The 25,000-nt window shown below is 44.8% G+C and overlaps 3 protein-coding genes across 6 annotated transcripts in view; 1 reads left to right on the forward strand and 2 right to left on the reverse strand.

Annotated features, from left to right (window-relative positions):
- The first annotated feature begins 387 nt into the window (after window positions 1-387).
- edem1 (ER degradation enhancer, mannosidase alpha-like 1) lies at window positions 388-7,864 on the forward strand. 2 transcript variants are annotated; one of them, XM_031568277.2, is made up of 5 exons: window positions 388-582; window positions 912-985; window positions 1,273-1,369; window positions 2,957-3,136; window positions 4,425-7,864. In XM_031568277.2, exons 2-5 carry the CDS (start codon window positions 945-947, stop codon window positions 4,515-4,517), a joined length of 411 nt encoding a protein of 136 aa, XP_031424137.1. In that variant the 5' UTR covers window positions 388-582; window positions 912-944; the 3' UTR covers window positions 4,518-7,864. The 2 variants fall into 2 exon arrangements, with proteins under 2 accessions (XP_031424137.1, XP_031424138.1); XM_031568278.2 differs by having other exon boundaries at window positions 4,428-7,864.
- Window positions 7,819-12,883, reverse strand: gnat1 (guanine nucleotide binding protein (G protein), alpha transducing activity polypeptide 1). Of its 2 annotated transcripts, none has more exons than XM_012822577.3 (9): window positions 12,591-12,883; window positions 10,965-11,007; window positions 10,723-10,864; window positions 10,196-10,353; window positions 9,832-9,960; window positions 9,467-9,596; window positions 9,054-9,207; window positions 8,502-8,724; window positions 7,819-8,352 (listed from the first exon to the last, which is right to left on the reverse strand). In XM_012822577.3, exons 1-8 carry the CDS (start codon window positions 12,694-12,696, stop codon window positions 8,534-8,536), a joined length of 1,053 nt encoding a protein of 350 aa, XP_012678031.1. In that variant the 5' UTR covers window positions 12,697-12,883; the 3' UTR covers window positions 7,819-8,352; window positions 8,502-8,533. The 2 variants fall into 2 exon arrangements, with proteins under 2 accessions (XP_012678031.1, XP_031424136.1); XM_031568276.2 differs by having other exon boundaries at window positions 8,498-8,724.
- Window positions 12,884-14,160: 1,277 nt separating this feature from the next.
- sema3fa (sema domain, immunoglobulin domain (Ig), short basic domain, secreted, (semaphorin) 3Fa) overlaps window positions 14,161-25,000 on the reverse strand; it is a 50,410-nt gene continuing 39,570 nt past the window's right edge. Inside the window, exons 10-19 of one of the 2 annotated variants that reach the window (XM_031568275.2) lie at window positions 24,600-24,714; window positions 20,696-20,765; window positions 19,349-19,493; window positions 18,894-19,116; window positions 18,263-18,351; window positions 18,124-18,165; window positions 17,723-17,880; window positions 17,278-17,345; window positions 16,865-16,998; window positions 14,161-16,602 (exon numbers count right to left, since the gene is read on the reverse strand). In XM_031568275.2, coding sequence (XP_031424135.1) covers window positions 16,045-16,602; window positions 16,865-16,998; window positions 17,278-17,345; window positions 17,723-17,880; window positions 18,124-18,165; window positions 18,263-18,351; window positions 18,894-19,116; window positions 19,349-19,493; window positions 20,696-20,765; window positions 24,600-24,714 — 1,602 coding nt within the window. In that variant the 3' untranslated portion in view covers window positions 14,161-16,044. Of the gene's footprint in view, window positions 16,603-16,864; window positions 16,999-17,277; window positions 17,361-17,722; window positions 17,881-18,123; window positions 18,166-18,262; window positions 18,352-18,893; window positions 19,117-19,348; window positions 19,494-20,695; window positions 20,766-24,599; window positions 24,715-25,000 lie in introns of both variants that reach the window. The other variant, XM_031568274.2, reaches the window with a different exon arrangement.

Here is a 25,000-nt window from a genome sequence, read left to right on the forward strand (position 1 = left end):
CACCTCCTCACCTCACTCCCACCTCCTCACCTCACTCCCACCTCCTCACCTCACTCCCACCTCCTCACCTCACTCCCACCTCCTCACCTCACTCCCACCTCCTCACCTCACTCGCACCTCCTCACCTCACTCCCACCTCCTCACCTCACTCGCACCTCCTCACCTCACTCCCACCTCACTCCCACCTCCTTACCTCACTCCTCTTTGTCATCTCACTCCTGTCTTTTCACCTCTCTGCTTGCCACAAACAAAACCCTTCTCACTTTTGCACTTCACTTCTAGAGATAAGACCTCAATTGAAATAATCTGGCTCGGTAGTTTTGGTACAATTACTGTATGTTTTCCTTCTCTTTAAACCCAGGCTTGTACTTTCGCTCTCAGTTTGTAAGATATTAACTCTACTCTTTGCAGGTGTTGAGTGGTGATGTGGAAAATGCCATCTGCTTGCATGCTTTCTATTACGCCATCTGGAAGCGCTTCGGAGCACTGCCTGAGCGCTACAACTGGCAGTTGCAAACCCCCGACGTGCTCTTCTACCCACTCCGGCCCGAGCTGGTGGAATCCACCTACCTGCTCTATCAGGTAAGCCTCCACAGCCGTTCTCTTCCCCCTTAAAATGAGCACTCCCCTCTCCCACAGGTATGGTAACATTCCAGAGCAGAGCTGCGATGTCAGACTAGGGCCTCTTTATCTGCCTTTGCATATCAACATGGGACTTCCTCCAAGTTAAACCTGTTTAACGCAGGTGTAGGGTTTCTGTCATGCTATTTCCTGGTTTGTCCAGAGGCAATCATTTACTTTGAGGAAGGAAAAAAATCTTTTAACGTTCAGGCAGATGAGCCCAAGTTGTACATAGCTATATATAGCGTTCACTGTTGTTCAGAAAAATATGCATTCTCTTTCTCGTGCAGGCAACAAAGAACCCCTTTTACCTGCATGTAGGAATGGATATCCTCCAAAGCCTTGAAAAGAATACCAAAGTCAAGTAAGTTCAACTCTGAGTCATATTTTTGAGAAGTAGATACTTTGTTCTCCATAATCTTGCTTTAAGAATGCAAAATGCTTGCATGCTTATTCTGACATGGTTGGGCATGGTTGTCAGAATAAGCATCTCACTCAAAAGAAGAAATCTCTCTGTTCAGAATATCTTGTTCGGCTGTGCTGATAGCCCAGAGCAAGGTGTTCATTTTGGTCATCAGCTGATGTGTGTAAAGTGTGCCAAGTGTGTGCGCTCCACCACAGCTGAAGTGTGCTTCTGACGCCTCCAAACAGGTGTGGCTATGCCACTCTGCACCACGTGGTCGACAAATCCAAAGAGGACCGCATGGAGAGCTTCTTCCTCAGTGAGACCTGCAAATACCTTTACCTGGTCAGTGCTCAGCCTCATCTATGGCCATTCCAGCTTCTTGCCTATCTGTCAAGGACCTGTGAGCATGTAGAATGACTGCATTGGAATATGTGAAGCCTGTGAAAAGAGTGAAAGAGCAAGCATGACTCACAGGGAGTGTGCAAGTATGAAAGAGTGATGCATGGTTTCCATACGTGATGAATGACAGGTGTAGCTTGTGAATGTGTCAGGCTGTGAATAAATGAAGGACTGACTGGGGTGTATATGTGGAGGTGTCAGGCTGTGAATGAATTAATGAATTAATGACTGAGGTGTACATGTGGATGTGTCAGGCTTTGATTGATTGATTGATTGATTGATTGAATGAACGATTGAATGAATGACTGAGGTTTACATGTGGATGTGTCAGGCTGTGAATGAATGAATGACTGAGGTGTACATGTGGATGTGTCAGGCTGTGAATGAATGAATGACTGAGGCGTACGTGTGGATGTCAGGCTGTGAATGAATGAATGAATGAACGACTGAGGCGTACGTGTGGATGTGTCAGGCTGTGAATGAATGAATGAATGAACGACTGAGGCGTACGTGTGGATGTGTCAGGCTGTGAATGAATGAATGAATGAATGACTCATGTGTACATGTGGATGTGTCAGGCTGTGAATGAATGAATGAACGACTGAGGTGTACATGTGGATGTGTCAGGCTGTGAATGAATGAATGAATGAATGACTGAGGCGTACATGTGGATGTCAGGCTGTGAATGAATGAATGAATGAATGAATGACTGACTGAAGTGTACATGTGGATGTGTCAGCTGTGAATGAATGAATGACTGAGGTGTACATGTGGATGTCAGGCTGTGAATGAATGAATGACTGATGTGTACATGTGGATGTGTCAGGCTGTGAATGAATGAATGAATGAATGAATGAATGACTGACTGAAGTGTACATGTGGATGTGTCAGCTGTGAATGAATGAATGAATGACTGACTGATGTGTACATGTGGATGTGTCAGGCTGTGGATTAATTAATGAATGACTGAGGTGTACATGTGGATGTGTCAGGCTATGAATGAATGACTGATGTGTACATGTGGATGTCAGGCTGTGAATGAATGAAAGACTGAGGCGTACGTGTGGATGTGTCAGGCTGTGAATGAATGAATGACTGATGTGTACATGTGGATGTCAGGCTGTGAATGAATGAATGACTGACTGACTGAAGTGTACATGTGGATGTGTCAGGCTGTGGATTAATTAATGAATGACTGAGGTGTACATGTGGATGTGTCAGGCTGTAAATGAATGAATGACTGATGTGTACATGTGGATGTGTCAGGCTGTGAATGAATGAACGACTGAGGCGTACGTGTGGATGTGTCAGGCTGTGAATGAATGAATGAATGAATGAATGAACGACTGAGGTGTACATGTGGATGTGTCAGGATGTGAATGAATGAATGAATGAATGAATGACTGATGTGTACATGTGGATGTGTCAGGCTGTGAATGAATGAATGAATGAATGAATGAATGACTGATGTGTACATGTGGATGTGTCAGCTGTGAATGAGTTTTCGGTTCTGTGGCCCCTGTTGTTCAGCTCTTTGACGAGGACAACCCGCTGCACGACTCCGAGAGCCGCTACATCTTCACCACTGAGGGCCACGTGGTGCCCATTGAGCCGCGCTTCCGTGAGCACACCTGGAGCCACCTGCAGTCCTGCGACGGGCCTTGTGATGAGCCTCATCACCATCATCATCACCCCGCCAACACCAGCAATGTGAGTCCCCGGCTCCATGGTGGAGACACTCTGGTCCAAAGTCTGCATTGCCGACGTGAACAATGCAGGCGTCACTGTGGTGTCAGCGGCTCACCCACTCTTACACACCACAAACCCTAGTGCAGCAGCAATGTAAACCCCCTTAATGGCTGACAAATAGCTTTTTTCAGTGTTCAGTGTAGTATTCCTGTCATTCAGCTGGTAGAACAACGAGCTAACTGGTAGAAAACTGTGCTAATAATATCATGTCCATTGATTTGAGTAGTCACCACGGGAGCTGTTTCACATTTTTGGTTCACCCGCATTTTCCACCTGCAGCCTTCATGATCTCCTCTAAATGTGAAAAGGCATCTCCTGTGATCTGTTAAGGTTGAGGTTCTAATGCACAAGGTTTTGGAAAGTCGCACATATGTAAGGCTCAGGCTGTAAGTGTGACTCTCACTTGGCAGACAGGGATTTGTTGTTAGCATGACTTTCTAACATTTACATTTAGCAGACGCTTTTATCCAAAGCGACTTACATATGTGCGACTTACAATGTATACACATTTTACATTTACACTGATGGCACACTGCACGTCAGGAGCAATTAGGGGTTCAGTGTCTTGCTCAAGGACACTTCGACAGGGAATCGAACTAGCAACCTTCTGATTACTAAACGACTTCTCTACCACTGTACCACTGTCGCCCCATTAACAGTGTTGTTGCTGGGTAAATTAAATGATTCTGTGCGAGTGAGTGAGTGACCTGTTGTGTCTGTGTGAGTAAGTGAGTGACCTGTTGTGTCTGTGTGAGTGAGTGACCTGTTGTGTCTGTGTGAGTGAGTGACCTGTTGTGTCTGTGTGAGTGAGTGACCTGTTGTGTCTGTGTGAGTGAGTGACCTGTTGTGTCTGTGTGAGTAAGTGAGTGACCTGTTGTGTCTGTGTGAGTGAGTGAGTGACCTGTTGTGTCTGTGTGAGTGAGTGACCTGTTGTGTCTGTGTGAGTGAGTGACCTGTTGTGTCTGTGTGAGTGAGTGACCGACCTGTTGTGTCTGTGTGAGTGAGTGACCTGTTGTGTCTGTGTGAGTGAGTGACCGACCTGTTGTGTCTGTGTGAGTGAGTGACCTGTTGTGTCTGTGTGAGTAAGTGAGTGACCTGTTGTGTCTGTGTGAGTGAGTGACCTGTTGTGTCTGTGTGAGTGAGTGACCTGTTGTGTCTGTGTGAGTTAGTGACCTGTTGTGTCTGTGTGAGTGAGTGACCTGTTGTGTCTGTGTGAGTAAGTGAGTGACCTGTTGTGTCTGTGTGCCAGCAGTGTGACCGGATCCCCGAGGAGAGGCGCTTCGGCCTGCCTCTCAAAAGCGTCTACATGAGGCAGATCGACCACATGGTTGGCCTGTCTTAAAGCCCCACCCAACCCTCATCTCTGCTGCAGCTGCCTTTGACTCTTCAGGAGGACTCCCCTCTCGTCACAACACTCGTTTTTTTTATACCTCTTGACTTTTTTTCCCTCACCCTTTTTGTACAAGAAACTAATATATTTTATAACAATCTGCATTTATCTAAGAAATTTATTTTTGTTTTTGTTTTGGTGATGTTTGGTCTTGATCTGTACTATTTCAGGAGAGACATGCACTAAAAATCATGACTGTTTTTTTAAAAAAAAAATTCTCTTTTACTTGCCTTCTGGTAGAGTTAAATCTACAACAGGACATTCTCAACGTGGGACTCGATAGATTGTTGGAGTCTTTTTGAGAGATGAGATCACACAGGATCATTTGAAGTTAGACCAAGGCGATCATGTTGTGCAATGCAATGCAATGCAAAGCAAAAATGTTGCACGGAACTACACAGTGCCACGTGATGAAACACAGGACTCTGTTCGTCCAAGGGTTGCGTTTTTCAGTGATAAGGGTTTGTCTTGTAGCCGTCATGGACAACGTGCCTGAACTCGGACAAAACATGGAGGAAAAAAACCTCCATGTGAGGACTTCTGTTTGCCAAATGTTTGGGGCCTAATAGTATTTGGCATAAGAATGCCTAACAGTAATTCCAGCCTTAATGTTATTCCAACTGCTTCAGTGTGCTGTTCAAGACTCTTCAGTTGCATGCAGTATGTAGCCAACGCCTCATTCATCATCCTAATTATATAGCCATTTGAGGACATATAGCCACTCATGTGATGTATATTTTAGGGATTAACTTGATTTTGAGATTTTTGAGGTGCAGACAGTGGTTGTTAGGTATTCCTCTATCACTCAGGAAGCACAAGGGAAATAAGTCATTAAAAATAGTTTTGAACCCGTTTAACAGTGATGGCTGGAAGAAGGGCATCCACACTGATTGGGAAGCGAAGTCACAGGTAGTACGTATTGCCCATGCTACACCACCATTAATCTGGGTGGTCACCGTAGTCCTCTGATTGTGTGGGGTAGGCATGCAAATGTTAAGGGTTATCTTATGAGCGTTATACAAATGGTCTTGCTATACCAGACCTCAGTTGTCAATCCAAATACAGTGCTCACTGTTAAGAGATTTGTGTCCGGGGAGGCTGTCTTTGATTCTGTTCTCAACAACAGGAGGGGCGTTCTTGTTGTTGTGGTGTGTAACGTCAGGTCACTGTTTTGTTGCTCTGAGTTTTGCTGGCAGACGGGCCTAGAGGGGTCTTTGGGACAGGCAGCTCGCTCAAAGGAAGGGCCTTGAAAGCCATGCTAAGTGCATTCATTCTATGCATTCTAGTATTGTCTGATGGTAAAGGGCTGTATGTCATATAGCCAAAACACAGCACAGTGCCTCCATAGCAGTCATTACTGCACAACCACCTCATTGACATGTGACACATGACATATTTGGTGGTATCATTCTGCATTGACAAGCATGTATGAATTGTAATTGAATGTAATTGTGTGTGTGTGTGTGTGTGTGTGTGAATGTTTTGTTATTCTTTCAATCTGATGGACCTGACCTAGTAAATGGTGCCTTTCTCTCCTGTCCTCTCTAGCATTCTCCTCAGTGTGCTGGACAGTGTGTAGAGTGTGGACTGTAGAGTAGACCGCTGGTAGGCATACCCACATGCTGGGACCCTGAACAAGGCGCAGTGACTTGAAATAAAGCCTTGAAAAGGCATAATAACAAAACTGAGCTTTTTTTCTTCCCTCAAATGATGACTTCATGCTAATTTGCAATATCTTTTTGGTCGCACAGCATATAGTTACAGTTCTTCCCACTGGCATTCTGTGAAGTTTTGCCTGTCAGTGAATCAGTGGTCCAAGAGGTTGTTGTTTTTTTTTTTTTTTTTTAAACAAATATCTGTCTTAAATAAGAAGGCTGCAAAAGAAGCTGTGTTATTGTCAGAAATAGTGTCTCTCGGTGTGCGTTGACTATTGGAACTATTAAAGAATAATCTTTTGAATAAAAATGGCTAAATGATTGTCAGCCCAACGGTGGGAAATTTTAAAGGACGTTTGGTGAGGGGTTTATTTACCTCTTTTTTTTTTACCGATTTTGTCTTTACCTTAGATCATACAGAGTCTACTGGCCCTGCATAATTCTCCTCACATTGCAAAAAACTCGGGTTTGAACCCCTGCTCACGTGCTGTGGAAAATGCAGGAAGCCTCTTGCCAACTATTCACACAGCTCCGAATGACTGGGCTTCCTCTCCAGATGTCGTAATATGAACTCATGGATGACTAGTCCCCGTCCCCCCCCCCCCCCTTTTTTTTTTTTTTTGGGCTGTTCCAATTAGGTGAGAGGTTCATACTGGTGTATTTGTGGTCTGGCAGTCCTCAGGTGCAAAGCAGGGGCTGCTGTCAATAAGCTGTGTCTGAATAAAATCCTGCCTTTTTGGCTGTTTGCAAACTGATTTTGCACATCAGAGAGAGAGAGAGGAAACTCAGGGATGTATTTTTTTTATAAGTACTTGAGGATGTCTTTGGATAATGATTTGTTGACCATGTTGTTTTCTTATTTTGTCTCATTTCAACATTTTAAATCACAGGCTAATTGAACAGCAGAGTGTTCATGTTCCCTTTCACTAATCTGGTGTGTTTGAGCGTCTTTTACTGTGTAAAACAAATGTTTCAGGAATCCTCATGTGTACCATCATTTTAATATGCATGCTTTGGATAACAGATGTACATGCAAGGGCATATTTAACAATATGTCCAGAAGTATTGCAATAAACTAATCTGATTTATAGTTGTGCTAAAGCATTTGTACTGTGTTGTTGCAGTAGTTATAGTGTACCAACCTGTGTGTGTGTGTGTATGTGTGAGGATTTAGTCATATTTTGTCAAGTGGAGATTAATGAGTACAAAGCTGACCTAGCTAAATGATGATTTCTCTCCAATAAAACAAATTACACATGGAAAAAGACTGGGGGTGCCTACAGAAGCTTTATTAGACAACTTTCAGGTACAGAACGTCTGCGTAACGCACTGCTGGTGGTTGACTTCTGCATCTCAGAAATGAGACGAGGCGAGTTTGAGCTACAGCGTAACGCGGACTTCATTCCTCCTCGCCAGACGGTGCCCCATGGCTTCCATGATTCATTGGTATGTTTAAAAAAGGTTACAGAAAAAATAGCATTAAAAAGCCGCAGCTTGGATCTCTATTCATGGTTGAGGTTTTGTGCCAAGAGCTTGATTTTTGTTTTTCTGTCCAGCTAAACTACTGTTCCTCTGCATGACACGGATGCAGCATTCTGTAATGTGTCAATGGCGGGGAGATTATTATTTTATTAAACTTTAATACACAGTTTCTCCATCAGATTACAAACTGAAGTGCATGTGCAGGTGTTGTTGGTCATTTGGCCATGTGTAACTAAGTGATCTCCTGGATTAAGCAGGCCCAGTCAACCATTTTAATTAATTAATTGATGAAAAAATCAAACACCTATGACATACATAGACGCACACTCCTGAAAGAATATTCTACAGATACACCAGTTTCCATTCCACAGTCTATAAGGAACTAGCAGCATTGCTCTCTGTAAATACTACATGTGACCAGTAATGTGTCTTTTGACATTACCTCGTCATCTCATGGTGCAAATAAAGCCTTACGGTTATACACCTTGATGGAAACCATAGTTCTTTGTTTGTTTTTAGTGTTTGGGGTCATGTTTCTGTTTGTGTGTGTGTGTGTGTGTCTGTGGTGGGGGTCAAACAGTGAGATGGTGTCTTCTGACCTCTGGAGAAGATGGGTAGGGAAACATGATGCAGGAGGGATTTGTAGTCACCTAACAGAAAAATAAGAGCAGTTGGTTTTAACTTCCTCTCCATTATGGAAACTTCATACAATGGTGGTATTTCAGTGATTCGTTCAGCATATGTTGGTTATACATGACTTTAGCCTCTTGGGGAGATAGGAAAATAGGGTTTTACCTGCCTCTCTCCTGCCTGCCAAGGGTATGTCCCTCTTTAGAAGAGACCACAATCCTTGAGGTTCTCTTTGATGATAATGTCGGTGACGGCATCGAACACAAACTTGACGTTCTCTGTGTCAGTGGCACAAGTCAGATGGGAGTAGACCTCCTTGATGTCCTTCCGCAGGTTGAGATCAAGGAACTGGACCTTGATGTAGTTACCAGCATCCTCATAGGTATTGGGACCTGTAGGTAGACATCAAGTTCACCATCTTGAAATTAATCTTGAGTTTTGAGTGCCATTCAAAATGTGTACAAAGTAGGCCATGTCACACATTGTACAGAAATCACTACTAATGTAAAAACACGTTATAAGGTGTATATCCATTATACGATATTATATAAACACTATACGAATGTATATAAACATTATACGATATTATATAAACATTAAACAATATTATATAAACATTATATGATGATCTGTGATCGTAGTGTCTCTTGTGTTGTGTCTGTGAGGGTTTTGTGTTAGTACAGTGCATTTAGTTAGATGGGAGCCATCCAACATGTCTCACCATCATAGTCAGGGAAGCACATGCTAAGATGGGCCTTCTTAATCTTCTCTACGAAGACATCTTTCTTGTTGAGGAAGAGAATAAGGGAGGTGGCGGCGAAGTAACGGTGATTGCAGATACTGTTGAACAAGTGGAGGGACTCATGCATTCGGTTCTTTGGGAGGAGAGACAGACAAAAGGGAACTGATGTTTAGCAGAGGTAGGTGTGTAAGAGTTATTATCATACTTCATAGGCGACTAAACCCATATTTAACATATTTCAAAGATAAATTCCACAGGCTGCTTGAAACTATTTGGCTATAGGTTCGCAAACAAAAAGGTTGTTGTTGTTATTATTATTATTATTGTTGTTGTTGTTATTGTTGTGTCTATGTAAAAGCTCCAGTCAGTTTAGAGCAGGCAGGGGCGCTCACCACTTCATCGTCCTCCACCAGCACCATGTCGTAAGCACTGAGAGCAGCGATGAAGATGATGCAGGTCACACCTTCAAAGCAGTGGATCCACTTCTTCCTCTCGGAGCGCTGGCCGCCCACATCAAACATCCTGCAAGACGAAGAGGAGGAAGAAGGAGGTATGTGACTAGTGTGAGTAAGCGTGAGTGTATTGAGCTCAGAAAAGTTAGGGGCTTCATATATTTAAGGAAAAAAAGGCTTTTTCTTAAAGAAAGGGTTAAGTGTTTGAAATGATGTTTTCTTGTTTTCGTGAACCCCTCACTGGTTCATGGCACAAGCAGAGTCATGAGTCAGTGCTTTGAGTTTGATTATTGATATCAGCTCACCTGAAATGGAGGTCATGGTGGGAGAACGTGGTCTCAATGATACCAGTGGTCTTTACTCGAGAACGCAGCACATCCTGCTCAGTGGGAACATAGCCAGGCTGAACTATCCGATCCAGGTCATTTAGATAGCTGAGAGAGAGAGAGAGAGAGAGAGAGAGAGAGAGAGAGAATGAGAGAGAGAATGTATTTTTTTTGGGTCCAGGTTGTATATAAATATGTGAAATGTAATTTTGACTGTAATTTTTTCAATGTAAATTCTTCAAGTTTTTAGTGGCATATTGTGTTCACATTCCAAAATGCATATAGTGCATCTCAAAAAAACATTTTGTTTTCACTTTGGGCAAAGGGGCCTTGAAAAACCTACTATCCAGCAGAGTCGTTTAGTTGGTACTCAGATGCCCTGTCGAAGCATGCCTGGATGCCTGTGTCCTTCCACAGCCTGATGATGAGTTCGCCCATCTCCTTGGGCATTGTGCCCTCCTCAATAGTATCAGCCAAGTGCATCAGCTTCCTGGCATCATCCTACAATCACACAAAAGGACATTTAAGCTTCGGACACAAACGGGTATTTACTGTGATGATGGATTTGAAGATTCTCAGTGTCATTAGGTAGAGCACTTAATCCGTTAACCCCGGGTATACTACTCTATGGAACCACAATGTCTTCAACATAGAAATGGAAATTTGACAAAAAAAAGGGCTTTGAAACTACTGCTCGAACACTGCACTGTTGTTCCCTGTGATTGGAAATGCATCACCTAAGTGCTTGCTGTAAGGAGTTCAGGCTTTGGACTCTGTAAATCATTATTGGCACTATGTAAACAAATTACTAAATTGAGCTGGCTTTGTGTATGTTATTATAGTATGACAAGGAGCCTGTTGAAGTCTTACTGATGTAGCAGGATCTCCATAGCCCATATTGAGAGTAGTCATGGCCTTCACGATGGCCATGATGGACTGTAACGTGTTGCTGTTGATGATGACAATGAACTCCAAGCACTCTTCCAGGGAGTAACCATCTTTGTGGATAATTCTGTTGGGTACAGATGGATACATGAGTGCAAGGGTTTATAGAAACATCGTCCAGTGTAGTTCAATATTTTGGACGTACGTAATATTTCCAACACACTCACTTCATCTGTTTGACAATGGTGCTCTTGCCTGACTCACCAGCACCTAGAGAGAGGGAGACAGATTAGCTCTTACTGCTCAATTTACCAAAGGAAGACTGGGCATTTTTCAGGGGAAAAGCGCAACTGTTTCAAAATGATCAAAACAAATTTGTGGGTCGCAGCTGAACTATAAAACTATAAAATTAGATCATCATTTATTTTTGCTTGTTGAGGCAGATCATTATATATTGCAGACACGTTGTCAGTATAATTTGAATGGGAAGCGTTCATATTTTTAATACAGTTTTAGCTGCTCTGCACTGGCTTCCAGTAACATTTAGAATTGATTTTAAGGTCTTTCTCCTTATATACAAAGCCCTCAATGGGCTAGGACCAAGTTACATTGCAAACTCCCTAGTCAAATACTTGCCCTCAAGAACACTGCGATCATCTAATGCTGGTTAATTGGAGGTTCCCAGCAACAGCCATAAGAAAATCGGGGATGCAGCCTTTCTCAATTACGCCCCAAAGCTATGGAACACAGTGCCTTTAGATATCAGGGAAGCTAGCTCGCTCATTTTTTTTTAAAAGAAAGCTAAAAACGCATTTTTCACCTTAGCCTTTAACTAGCTACAACGATATAATGCGATATTAAGGGGATATATAAACTATATCTCTACGGTTCCATTCGTTTTCTGTCTTACGTTATGCAATTTATGTATTCTATCTTTGCACTCCATCCCTGTCTTTGTCTTTATCTTTATGTGTTTATGTTAACTTTAGTTATTTATTTATTTATGTTTATGCACTTTATCCCAGTTTGTATGTTTTATGTGGATCACTGTGCATGGTATTTCTCTCCACATATTTTCATTATTTTCTTTGCTGTTAAGCACTTTGAGCTGCATTGTTTTGTATGAAAGGAGCTATACAAATAAAGTTTATTATTATTATTATTATTATTATTGTTTTTTCCTTTTCCTTGAAACTGTTGCATAGTCGGATTTTGGATTAATTTGGGTCCCACAAGCAAGGAAATTGATATGTTTCTTTCTTTCTTTCACACAATACGTTTTCATGATCATCATCTAGCACTCTTTTCTCTTTCCCTCCCTCCCTCCCTCTTATATGTTTGCTCTTGAGAGGATCACTATAAGAGGCTTGGATCTCATTACTCCTGTCCTAAGCCCCACACTGATAATGTGAGGGGCTGCCCTCTCCATGCCTGACCCAAATAGACAGAGAGATGTAGATCCCTTCTGTAAGTCCTTGATCAAATCTGTGAAAATGACACATCCCTGCAGGTGTTTGTAGAGCTGTAACTGACCCTTTGGCTAACCCAGCTACACAAGCACTCCCAAACTCTCACTGACCTTCTTAGCAATTTTAGGCTTGAGTTAATAAAAAAAACAACGCAAAACAACAAATAACTGTCACTGTTGTCACATGACAGATCTAAGAAACATAGTTGCATACTGAAAGAATTGACATGAAATTTTAATATGAAATATGAAATTACCATCTGTTTCCCTTTCCCTGTTTCCCATTCTTTGTATAACCCTTTAGTCTGGGGTAAACACCATGGAAGCAATGAATTCCCATCCACCCCTATCCCTTCTCATCACAGTGAACCCAGTGAGACTTTACCTAGCAGCAGCAACTTGACCGTCCTGGCATCTATGTCAGCATCCTCCTTCAGCTTCCTCTCCAGCTCCTTGGAGTGCTTAGCCTCTGCGCTGCCTCCAGCCCCCATCTCTACTCAACGAGAGGCGCCCAAAGAGTCGGCCTGGATGAGCTTGGAATGGCCTGAGGATAGAACCTGCAAGCCTGGACCACTCAGCTGCCTACCGCTGCCTGTAGAGACTGACGGGCAGAGTAAAAGTCCTCCTTTCTCTAAATGGCTTTTGGGTGTTCTGCTGGCCACCTGGGCACAGGAGGCCAATAAGAGACAAGGACTCCTACCAGGGCGGTGTCAGTGAAGTGGAGGGGCACAGGTGACCTCCTCCCAGCTTTAGGAGAATATGCTGCCCTCAGCGGAAGGTCCCTTCAGCAGCTCAACTCTAATCCTGCCCTTTACTCATCTCGCTGGCCTTTATAAGACAGAGGCTGACACATCGAGTACTAGACTACAGAGCTACAAAGGTGGCGGTTGCTTGAATAAAAACACCAATGCCAAACTAACTCAGTTACATGCATAGATACAATCACAACTGTCAACTTATACTATCGTAGAAAGAGAGAGGGAGGCTGTATTTCACATTTTAAGAGTGTCTGTTTTGCCATCTAATGTACAGCACGTTAACATGAAGGGTAGAATAGAAACGTAATGAGTCCAAAATAAGTTCAAGCACCTTGCAGCTCTTGCAGTAACTTACTCTCTGGCTTTCATGTTGAATTAATATGAGTATATTGATATCAGTATATGGTGTTACCTTTGAGATCCTTAATTTTATAGCTTCAAATGGTTCAAATAAAAGAATAAGATGTAAGAAATCATTCCCCAACATGCTCATAATGAGATGGTGGGGGTTTGCTGGATGGCTAGATCTAGATATGCGTACATATTTCAAAAGCACTCATACTGTGCTCAAGCTCACTTCTCTCTCCCACCAGCTTGCTGAGTGGTTTTTTTTTTTCATTTAATGATTCATTTTAATACTGATTCAACAAGTTATGCAATGTCACCATGCATTTAGCTTCCGAATCTCCCACAGAGATAGGCGTTCACTCCAAGGTATGAATGTCCTGACAGAACCTCCCATAGATTTTTGTGCATGTGCCTCTGCATCATCACGCTCATCTGGGGATCAATGCAAATACTATTTTCCATGCAGAGATGCCTGTATGATCTTAACCAGCTTAGGCATCTCAACCTGACAGAACGCATTGACCTCAATCGTTAAAATGGACAATGGATCCTCACCGGGACTGAGACGTTTACATGTGCCTGATGTTTACGTTACCAGATGGTGCCACAGAAAGGAACTACACATAATGTAGCTGAGAGTTCCAAGCTGTGAGTGTATAAGGAGTAAGGCCTTAGTGAGCGTTTGTACCACTGGACCTGAAAACAACTGTAGCTCCCAGAGAACTCAATCAAGCATTGGCATGATTACGGCACAGTTCTCTCACCAGTCAGGCGTTCCAACCACTGTTAACTACATCAATGTTAATGCTTTTCTTTTTCTTGCCAGTTTTTGAATAAATGAAATTAATATTCTTATAAAATATAGAGCTTTATTTTTTTTAATCAGTTTGCAACATCAAAGAGAGGGGAGAAATGTACACGGTCAAGTCATTACAATAACATCAACTGTGTAGTACATCCAACTCTGTAGATTTGATTTTAATTTCCCATAAAAACTTACTAAACCCCAAGAATAAAAAATAAAAATTTAACAGACAAACAGGACAAAATGAGACAAACCACACCAATGTGTTTTTTTCCTTTACAAAAACAGTACATCTTTCTCGCATATTCCTCTTACAGCCATCTGTTGTGACCTTCCGGGGATGAGGAAGAGTTAGGCTTGAGGAAGATCCATACAATCACCTCTTCAGGGTTACACTTTTAGCTTTGAGAACACGGGAGTCCCTGGTTGCTTTCCCCTGTGGTACAAGTCACTGGTCACCACCACAAATGAAAGAAAGACAGAAAAGAGGTTCCACAGACGTAATCTACGGCAATATTTCTTAAACATATTTACAGTAACTGTACATCTCATGCAGAGTGAAAGCCAGCTTCCTATGGTTTCGTTCGGGGTTTAACTAATGAACGGGAATCAGAAACTGAGCTTTCTGGTTTCCCCACACCATGTCCTTGATGAGTTTTTTAAAGTTGTAAAAAGTGCTTCAACTGCCATATTAATGCCATAAACTCCCAATTAGTGAGCATGCTATTGTGCTGTATTAAGTAGATACTTGGAAGAATGCCCACTCCTTGATATTTTGGACTAAAACTTGTGTCAGATCATCCAATGCAGATCATTCTCAGCAAGGGGGTTGGTGATGGTCTATCAGGAGCTATATCAATATTAATATTTACACACAGTAATCAACAAACATTGCATTGCAATAAAACTCTGGATCAGGCAAGGTAAACAAACGCTGAGAAAAAGAAACGACGCAGAGAGAGTGGGAGACCTACACAAGAACACTAACGAATGGATACCTTGTGTTATGAAAAGAGAGAAAAAATCAAATAAAACAGATTTGTAGCAAGTTTGTGGTGAGAGAAGCCTTTAGAGTAACCGAAACGGTTTGGTTTTGTTGTGGCAGGCGACAGGAAATTTGCCTTAAACTGCCATGTTCTTGCCTGTAGGGGGAGCTCTTCCTCTCCACACGTCCAGTGAAATGCCTCATGGTCTCTCTGAGAACCTGAACAGCTGTGCAAAGAAGGGGAACCATGTTTGTCTCTCTATCTCTCTCTCTCTCTCTCTCTCTCTCTCTCTCTTTCTCACTCTCTTGTCTGCAGTGCACTTCACGGTGACCCTTGACCTTTCTGCAGCCCCTTTCAAAATGGCTCCGCCGGTTCACATTTTCACATGAGTCTCTTTTTTGCAGTCCGCTGTAGGTACAGAAATGTGATGGAGCTGTCGCATTCCCTCAGAGAGAGGACACTCATTGTACAATAACACCATCTGATATAGAATTACTACATTAATAATAAATATAAGAATAATAATAACAATGATAACAAAAAAAATATTTGCACAGAAGGACCTATACACAAAAAAAGAAAATGATGTACCCAGTCTGAGCACAAATAAAATCCACAGAACCTTGACTATTTACAAGCTACAATAAATACCACGTGTGCCTGTTCAACCCCAACTCCTCTCTCTGGTTTTACTCCATGCATGAATCCTCAGAGGCCTTTTCCTGGCACCATAGTCAGAGAAGGGAGACAGTGTGTATGAGTGTGTACGTGTTTATGTGTGTGAGTCTGTGTGTGTGTGTGTGTGTGTGTGTGTGTGTGTGTGTGTGTGTGTGTGTGTGTGTGTGTGTGTAGGAGAGAGAGACAGAGAAGACATGGGGCTGTTGTGGTGTGACTGTGTGTGGCTGTATGTTCATGTACGCGCTGGAGTGTCCCTGTCGGCCCTCATGTCTCGGTGACGCTGCTCTTGCCCTCATGGTGGCGCCGGTTGCGGGGCTTACGCTGCTCCCTCAGCTCCTTCAGATCCTTGCGCTTGATGACGCCGCCACCGCCAGCGCCTCCACCACCGCCGGCACCTCCGCCTCCGCCTCCGCCGCCGCCGACCCCACCCTGGGGCCCGCCGACCAGTGGGATCGGCTCGCCGTGCTGCCAGTAGTCCTGGCAGTACTGGTTGATGAGGCTCATCTCGGGCTGGCTCAGCAGGGTCAGCAGGTCCTTGTACTGCTCGGCCGTGGGGGTCCAGGCGCTGGAGGAGGGCGGGTGAGTGAGCACCGGGGCCTGGGGGCCGGAGGCGGTGGCGGCGCCCTGTGGCTGGTGCTGGTGGGCCTCGGCCAGGGCGGCGTTGGCCGTGCGCGAGGACAGCACCAGCAGCTGCAGCTTGACCAGCGTGTGCTTGAAGTTGTTCTCGGTGGAGGTGCACTGGTAGACGCCGCTGTCGGACATCTGCAGCGAGCGCAGCAGCAGGCCCTGCTCCGTCCGCACCACACGCCCGTCACAGCGCAGCTGAGTGACACACACATAACAACTAGTGAATATGCAGAAGAGCCATCTAACGCACTCAAATAGTTACATAGAATAACATGCTAGAGGCAGTAGGCTCATTCATGTTATCTGTAGCAGTCAGTGATAAGGACCCTTTGCTAAGCCCCTCCCAGAATCATCCATTTCAGCTCTCCTTTAGAAAAAGCAAATATGGCACATTCAGCATAAAACATATGAGTGAAACCATAACCTGTGAAAGGGGCCATGGAGGAGAATGGCCTACCTCTTTCTTCCTGTCGCTGTTCTCCTTCTGGAGATGCCATTTGATTGACACATGAGGGGACCTGGCCTGGCACTCCAGGAAGGCGGTGCTTCCCTCCACTCCATACTGCACCATCTCCAGGGTGTTCTTATTAGCTGTGATGGGTTTCAAACATGACATCATATCCTGTGCTCCAGACAGATCCCTTCTGAATGTTTATACGCTCTTTTCTAGTCGTGTGCTAACGTGACGGTGTGTTTGAAACGTTCACAGTGCAATTCACTGACTGCATCCACGTAGTATTTCTTCAGCTGTATTTACATTTAGTCATTTAGCAGACGCTTTTGTCCAAAGCGACGTACGAGGGAGAGATTAAACAATGAAATGAAAATACATGAGGAAGAAAAAAGGGGAAGAGAGAGAGTTTCTCTCACCGTTGGAGTTGTAGCCTCTGCACTGTCTGATGGGGTTGCCGTACTTTACATCCTGCCGACGGCTGCGCCTGGAGGGGTCAGATCCACATTCCCAAACCCACAGAATCATTACAATATGATCCACACAAACATTGTACTGACATAGACACACAGTGTGGGATAGTATACGGTGAGATTTACAAAAAAAAATATATGTGTGTGCACACACACACGCACACGCGCACACACACACACACACACACACACACACACACACACACACACACACACACACACACACCACACACTCACGCACACACACACGCACACACACACACACACCACACACACACACACTCACACACACACACACACACACCACACACACACACACACACACACACACACACACACACACACACACCACGCACACACACACACACCCCCACACACCCACACAGCCTACCTCTTCTGCGAGGCGGAGTAGCGGGAGCAGGATTTGCCGTCCCAGGCGCAGTAAGGGTCTCTGGCCAGGCAGCAGTCGGCACAGACCTCGCCGTACACATCGCAGCGGTGCAGCACCAGATGGGTGACGCCCGCCGCCGAGCCCACATACAGCTGTTGCTGTAGGGAGACAAAGACACCGGGGGGTCAGGAGATCTGCTCATCCCCCTCTCATCCACTCTAATGTGCTGCCCACACAACAGCATGTGAGCTGGCCAAGAATCGCTGCTCTAGTTAATATATGCTGAATGCATTTGGCATTGGTTCCTTATAAAGTCAAGATGTATGTAACACCTATAAAAAGCATAGGTATTACTGTGGAACCTGATTTAAGTATGCATGAGAATAGTTTTAAATACATACCCTTTTGGGAGAAATCTTCATGCTGGTTATTGCAGTTGGAACCTGAAAGTTGAAATAAAAACATGTTTTATTGTAAAGAAGACCAAGGTGGGAGGGGACAGAACAAATAGAAGGAAAATAGAAAAAATGGAGGACTCACTCTGAAGACCTCCACCTCCTCAAGCACTAATTCCTCTGTCTGAAGGTCATCTCTGGGAAGAACAATAACCTTCTGAATTGTTCCTCTGTCTGTGGATGGAGAGAAGGAGAGAAAGAGAGGGAGAGAGGGAGAGAGAGAGAAGGAGAGAGCAGTGAAATAAGATGAAAGCTGAAAGCCAGTGTCTTATACAACACATTTTCCCTGACCTTAATGAAACTAAACAGACCCTCCCCATTGATAATCATCTCAGAGCTGACACATGCTTCCACAGGCAGACAAACAGTTTAACAGTCGGTCCAAGAACTTTCAAATTCTCCCTGTAGACATTACACCTCGTGTCTTCTTACATCACTTACTCAACTGAAAATACACTCACACAAAAAATAAACAGCTAGAAGAGGGCTGAGATCAGATACCATCCAGACATTAAACTTAGGAACCCTAAAAGGCTTCTGAGTATCTAAACACAGTAGGCTCCCTACTTCACTCGAGAAAAGTACTTACAATACAGATACAATACAGTAATACAGATACTCTTCTTCAAATACACACAGGCTAATACCTTGCTTAGATCTAGAGCCAGGGTCTGACCACACCCCCCCCCCCCCCCCACACCCCACACCCCACTTACCAGTCCCCAGGAACAGCACTTCGTAGTTTCCGTCCGCGGCGGCCACCTGATCCACGGTGATGGTGGTAAACTCGTAGTCCACGTTTGTCCTGACCACTAGGGGGCGCTTGTGCACTGGGTACACAACGTTGTACATGGTGGGGTGGTTGCGCATGAAGTTGATGACCTCGTCTGGGTAGTCTTTGGTGGACTGAAGGTTGGGGGTGAAAGTCCCTCCTGGGCACTGGAATTTTAAAAGAGGATATCCGTTTATTAAACATGGGTGTTTTTCTCTGGATACACAGAAAGGTCTTACTGTGTAGAAACAGCTTTCATTTTTTTTTTTTACATCTATAACAAGATTCAGGATCAGCATAATGAATAGTGTGTGTGTGTGTGTGTGTGTGTGTGTGTGTGTGTGTGTGTGTGTGTGTGTGTGTGTGTGTGTGTGTGTGTGTGTGTGAAATTCTACTCACTGTCCCTGGTCGAGGATATGGTATTTTTCCTGTGTAGGCGACCCACTGGTAGTTTGGTCCCTCTTTGTGAGCAAAGGGTCCATTGAACACCATGCGCACATCCGCCATGGAGTACACACACACGGCGGAGCCCTTGAACACAGACCTACACACGGGCAAAAACAAACACACAGGTTCATAGAATCTCTTGAGCATACACACACACACACACACACACACACACACACACACACACACACACACACACACACACACACACACACACACACACACACTTACAGACACACACAAAAACAGATCACTCTCTCACTCTCTCTTTCTTTCTTACCCCCCCCCACACACACACACACACACACACACACACACACACACACACACAAACACACACACACACACACACACACACACACACTCTGGTATTATTTTTAACTGGATGAGTATGCATGAACTTTTCCCCCTGTTCCCTTCCTAAAAAGGACCCTTTTTGAATCATTTCCACAAAATTCAGATTCAATTTATCAGGGCTGCTGACTGATATGTCTACTCGAACCACATGGGACCACTAACCTCTCCGCTCAACAGGAAAAAGCTCTTTTTGTGTAAGCAATTGGCCGTGCTGGGACGTATAAAAGTAGAGATGATATTATAATTCAAGCTGAAAAAAAAAGACACAAAGTCTTTACTCTCGGACGAGCGAACTGACCGAATATGAATAAGAGAGAGTGGAGCACCCACCAGAGAGGTAGAAGGCACCTCCAGGCATTTCAGGAGAAAAAAAAAAACCTGAGTAGTGTGGGACTGTAAAAGCTTCTGCACAGTCATTTAAGAAATGGCCCTCAAGAAAGACAAAACCACTGAAGGACAAAGAGCAAACTATGCTTCAACCAGCCGACCAGCCAAGAATAGGCAGACTGTTAATACATTACTTATGGCTGAGAATCTTTTTTTTTTCCTTAGCTCATAGGTGAATGGGGTCTTAACTGGCTAATAAAACTAGCCTTAATTTTTGTAAACCTGCTACTGCTGCAAAAGCACTTAACAAGGGTGCAACATCAGTATTTATGATTGGAGCCGGGCAGACCCCGGTGACCCCCTGACCGATCCCAGGATGTAATTAGCTCTGTAATGACCAGTCTCAGCTTTAGTGAATCCAGACCCTGGTGTATAAACTTAATCTGGTGGGCCAGGTGCCAGGTTTCTTTCGCCTGGGAGTCTGGAGGAACTGTAGTTTCAGGGAGTGACGGTCTACATGCTCAGGCAGACTACCTCAGCCTCCATACCTGACTGGATACCAGTGGAGGTGTGATTTGAGATGCACATAAAAGATCATTCATCACGCTGACTCACCCAGAGACAGAGAAGACTCCATAGATGACGGGGTTCTTGGTGTCCTGTGTCTTCTGGATAAACACATCCCCTGTCCGACGGAGAAACAAAAGCACTGGTTAGACTCAAAAAAATGGAAAAAAAACTTCTCAGGCAGCATAAACAGTGTGACACATACTAAAATAAAATGTTAAATACAAGAAAACTGGACCGTTTTCTTGAAAAATCACTTTGGATTAAAGCTTCTGATGAATGGTCTTCAGCACATGACATCACATTGCAGAATAGCAGGGCTTGTTCGCAATAAGCACCAGTCGTGCAGGGGCATGGACACTGTCTTTCGCACACTGTGTCAGGCCGGCCAGAGTGCCTCTCTGGCGCGAGATAAGTTATCCCACAGCAAGACGTCAGAGTGCCAGATCCGCTCTCTCCCAGACACCTCAGCGCTGACGGTGACACGCAGAAAGGAACGGTCTCTCTGTGCCCGAGGCCTCATGCCCGGGCCTTATCCTCCAGTTCAACTCCCACAGGCTCTCTCCTTCTCTCTCTCTCTCTCTCTCTTTTTCCTTCCTTCCTTCTCTCCCTTTCTATTGGCCGTGGCCTCTTCCTGTGCCTGGTCCTTCTTGATGTAGAGCTGGAAGAGTTTGTTTGACATTCACGAGGGGCGCAATCACAGTACTCCCCCCCCCTACAAAAAAACCTTTGAAATGTTTGAATTTATCGGCGGGGCAGGAGAGTGACAGGTGGGAGCTGCAAACAAGAAGAGGAATTAGGATTTGGCACGAGGTGGAGATATCCATAACCCATCTGACGCCAGACTACGGCAGTTCCTGGCGCTGGCGCTGGGATGAAGCGGGGGGTGGAGGAGAGGAGAGGGAGATGGCGGATGAAAAAAAAAAAAAAAAAAAAAAAGAATTCTGCCCAGGGGGGGAAGTTGGCCTGGTTCGGTCTGTTGATTCATTCAGGGGCCAGCGGACACCTTTTTTTTGGTTCATTTACTTGTAGTAGTAGTTATAGCCTGGCAGTGTGTGCACCCTTATAAGAGCACAAAGGCATTTGTTGCCTGCCTCATAAAAAAACAATGGTGAAAGGGTACACTGGACACAGCCTTGTTACTTTCGAATCCCAATCTGGAGAACATCTGTTATATAAAGTCCAAGATCAAGACCGGACGTGATTTATCAGACATGTCTAAACTGTACACAAGAAACACAGCAACGAGTTCCAACGTTTATTAGCAAAGACAGTGTGTATAGTTTATGTCTCGGTGAAAAATACGCTGTGATTTCTTCATGACCTGCAACCATATCGTGTAAATAGTGTGGAGCACTGACATGTTCCCCGTGATCAGAACTTTTCAACACTCTGACTTGTTTCTTTGAGACCATATGGGAGGGGAGGGAGGGAGAAAGAGAGAGAGACAGAGAGAGAGAGAGAGAGAGAGGGAGAGAAAAGAGTAATAGAGAGAGACCACACAAGCCCCTATGCCCAGAGGTGCAGAGGAGTCAGAGGCAGCCTGTCTGCTGACACTGCTAATCGCTGACTTAGCGAGCGAACGAGCAAATGTTTGTGAGAGAGGATAGAGAGAGAGAGAGGGAGAGAGAGAGAGAGAGAGAGAGAGAGAGAGAGAGAGACAAAGAGATAGTGCAAACACGAAAGGAAGAGACAAAGCCCAGGAGAGCGGCCTCCCCCAATCTTCCATGTGGAATGCGACAACATCTCAGAAAACAACAAGACTGAAAGAAAACCGGGAACTGTCAGCAAAAAAATTGAAACAGAGATGGAAAACAATGATGTCATAAGGAGAAAGAAAACATGACCATCAAAGGAGACCAACAAAGGGAGAGAGCTTCAGAAAGAAGCGGAGAGAGAAACAGAGAGACATGGGAGGGAGATGGAGGAAGAGAGAGAGAGAGAGAGCGAGAGAGAGAGAGAAAGACTGAGAGAGAGAGAGAGAGAGACTGAGAGAGAGAGAGAGAGAGAGAGAAAGACTGAGAGAGAGAGAGAGAGAGAGAGAGAAGGACAGAGGGAGAGAGAGAAGGATAGAGGGAGAGAGAGCAGAACAAGATGAAGACAGCAGAGATGACCTCATACTATTGGTCATGGGTAAGTGGACATGCAGAGGCCAACCCCATAGAGCGGAGGGGGATTTCCCAGCAGCCTCGTCTGCTGACGCCGCCACGACAAAAGCAAACTCGAATGACAACAAAGACACCCGCAGACCCCACGGGAGGTCCCAGGAAAAACACGAGGTCAACAACCACACTCCTGTGTTGTCAGTTGTCCGTGCAGAAAGACAACAAGAATCAGCAATAGCAGCCCCAGGCTTCACCACAGAATAAAAGTCTCCCACTACTCCACACTGCACTGTTGTGAAAAACTATGAAATGAACCCTGACACTCTGCCATTTAACCGCAGTTTGGCCTCGACTTGCCAAAAGCAATAACACTGTTCCATCGCCACATACATCTTAATTTCTACAGCCAAAATGAAGACGTACGTGGAGCTATGGAACTGGGTTCTCACGAGCAAAGGTAAAAAAGGTCCAGTGTTTAGCAGACGCTTTTATCCAAAGCGACTTACATAAGCATCCTGCAGTGGTCAAGAATCGAACCTGTATTGACCACAGTGCATTAGCTCTTCCTATAGTCTCTGGTGGTCTAGCATGTGTGTGCAGAGAACACTAACAAAGCTGTCCACAATATGTGCCTAGCACCCCCCCTCACCTTACACCGCTCCAAAAACAGTTTCAAATCCTGCAACAGTTGTCAGTGATAAGTATATGGCAGCAGGTTAACAGGTGGTACCGAGTGGAGTAATGTATGTTAAGCAATGGGCACAAACCAATATCATCATATTCCTTGACAGGATATTCATGGGATTTGCTGAGCTTGCATGAGTTATGATCAGCGCACTGCCTGAAACTACAAAGCAAGCAGAGACTCTGAAGCAGCTTGGGGAGATCCAGTCTGGCTTGGCACTGGCACGGACTCTCTCTCTCTCTCTCAAGGACCCAGTGCTAGTGCTGGGAGGATCCTCTCTGGAAGAAGATTAGACCGACTTAATCATTTTCCTGGGCAGAGTCGGGAGTAATAAATAATAGACGAGGTCAACGGGTCAACGTGCGGGGATCGAGACGCTCGGCAATTTCCATCCTGATGAATCGCTTGGACATGGCAGTTGACATGAAAGTACAGCTCTAATGTGGAAACTGCAGCTGATGGGCCGTGCAGGCACTGGAGCCTTTTCCGGAGCCCAGATGGGGAACGGGGGGGGGGAATATAGTGGCTAAATCATCTGCCATGAGGGGCTATTAGCGAATGATCACGACTGCGTCTTTTTTGCCATTAAGGAGATCCTGTTTCCCCAGATGAGCACCCGCTGATGAGAACCCCACCGGTCGCTCGCGCCGCCAACATATGGAGTCCATCCGCGGGCCGTCTCGCCTCGCACACAATGCCTTCACGATTTGTATGTCAGCTGAGAGTTTTTTTTTCCTGTTTTTTTTTTTTTTTTATGGACACATATGGACTTTTCAGTCTCCATCTGTAAGGATCTCCGGAGCTTCAGAGGTTATGAAACACCTCCTGCCTCCGGCGCTTTTCGAGCCTCGACTCTTGCAGACATCATAAAAATGGCAGAGAAGGTCTCCCATAGGCATCATATCAAGTGCGGACAGTGTCTCTTTCATCTCAGGGTAATAATTGCAGAAACTGAGTGGAAGTTCTCTTGAGGGGGAAGGATTCTGGCCGAGGACACTGTTACACGTCAGACAACCCCAAGGCGATATCTTTTTTCGTATGAATCTGTCATCGGGCCCACTGATCTCACCTGAGTGATTTGTGTGTTGCGGATCTCCGAATGAACCTGCCAACACGGAAAGAAAGAGGACACGATTGAAGCAAAAATGCCTGACGGACTCACTCAGCTCGTCGAAGTGGGTCTCGACCCCGTCGACTCCCGGGACCGAGCAGATGAGCCGCGCCTTGAGGAACGTGCTCCACTTGTTCACCAGGCAACAGTGGCCACCGTCGTCATTCTGCAACAGGGAGGGAAAACGGAGTTAAAGCGAGAGAATGAGAGAGAGAGAGACTGAGAAACAGACTCAAGGAGACAGTCAGAGACAGACAGAAGTCAAAGAAAGAGTCACAGGGAGAGAGAGAGAGAGAGAGAGAGAGTAAGAAAAAAATGTGACAAAGCAAAGATTTGACTAGCTAAAACCACATAAAAGTTAGAATGATAAATAGAGATTGCTTAGAGCATGATTGAAATCCTCGATAAATATAATTGCCACATACGCGAAAGGAGTGATTTCCCACAATGAA

This window comes from Clupea harengus, chromosome 5 (genome assembly GCF_900700415.2).
Source record: "Clupea harengus chromosome 5, Ch_v2.0.2, whole genome shotgun sequence".
NCBI classification, from domain to species: domain Eukaryota; kingdom Metazoa; phylum Chordata; class Actinopteri; order Clupeiformes; family Clupeidae; genus Clupea; species Clupea harengus.

Coding starts and splice junctions, on each gene's coding strand:
- edem1 (XM_031568277.2), top strand. CDS start 945: ATGGATATCCTCCAAAGCCTTGAAAAGAATACCAAAGTCAA. Junction 1,370..2,956: donor CCTGCAAATACCTTTACCTG/GTCAGTGCTCAG, acceptor CCTGTTGTTCAG/CTCTTTGACGAGGACAACCC. Junction 3,137..4,424: donor ACCCCGCCAACACCAGCAAT/GTGAGTCCCCGG, acceptor TCTGTGTGCCAG/CAGTGTGACCGGATCCCCGA.
- gnat1 (XM_012822577.3), bottom strand. CDS start 12,696: ATGGGGGCTGGAGGCAGCGCAGAGGCTAAGCACTCCAAGGAGCTGGAG. Junction 10,354..10,722: donor ATGGAGATCCTGCTACATCA/GTAAGACTTCAA, acceptor GTGTGATTGTAG/GATGATGCCAGGAAGCTGAT. Junction 9,597..9,831: donor CACCATGACCTCCATTTCAG/GTGAGCTGATAT, acceptor TTCGTCTTGCAG/GATGTTTGATGTGGGCGGCC.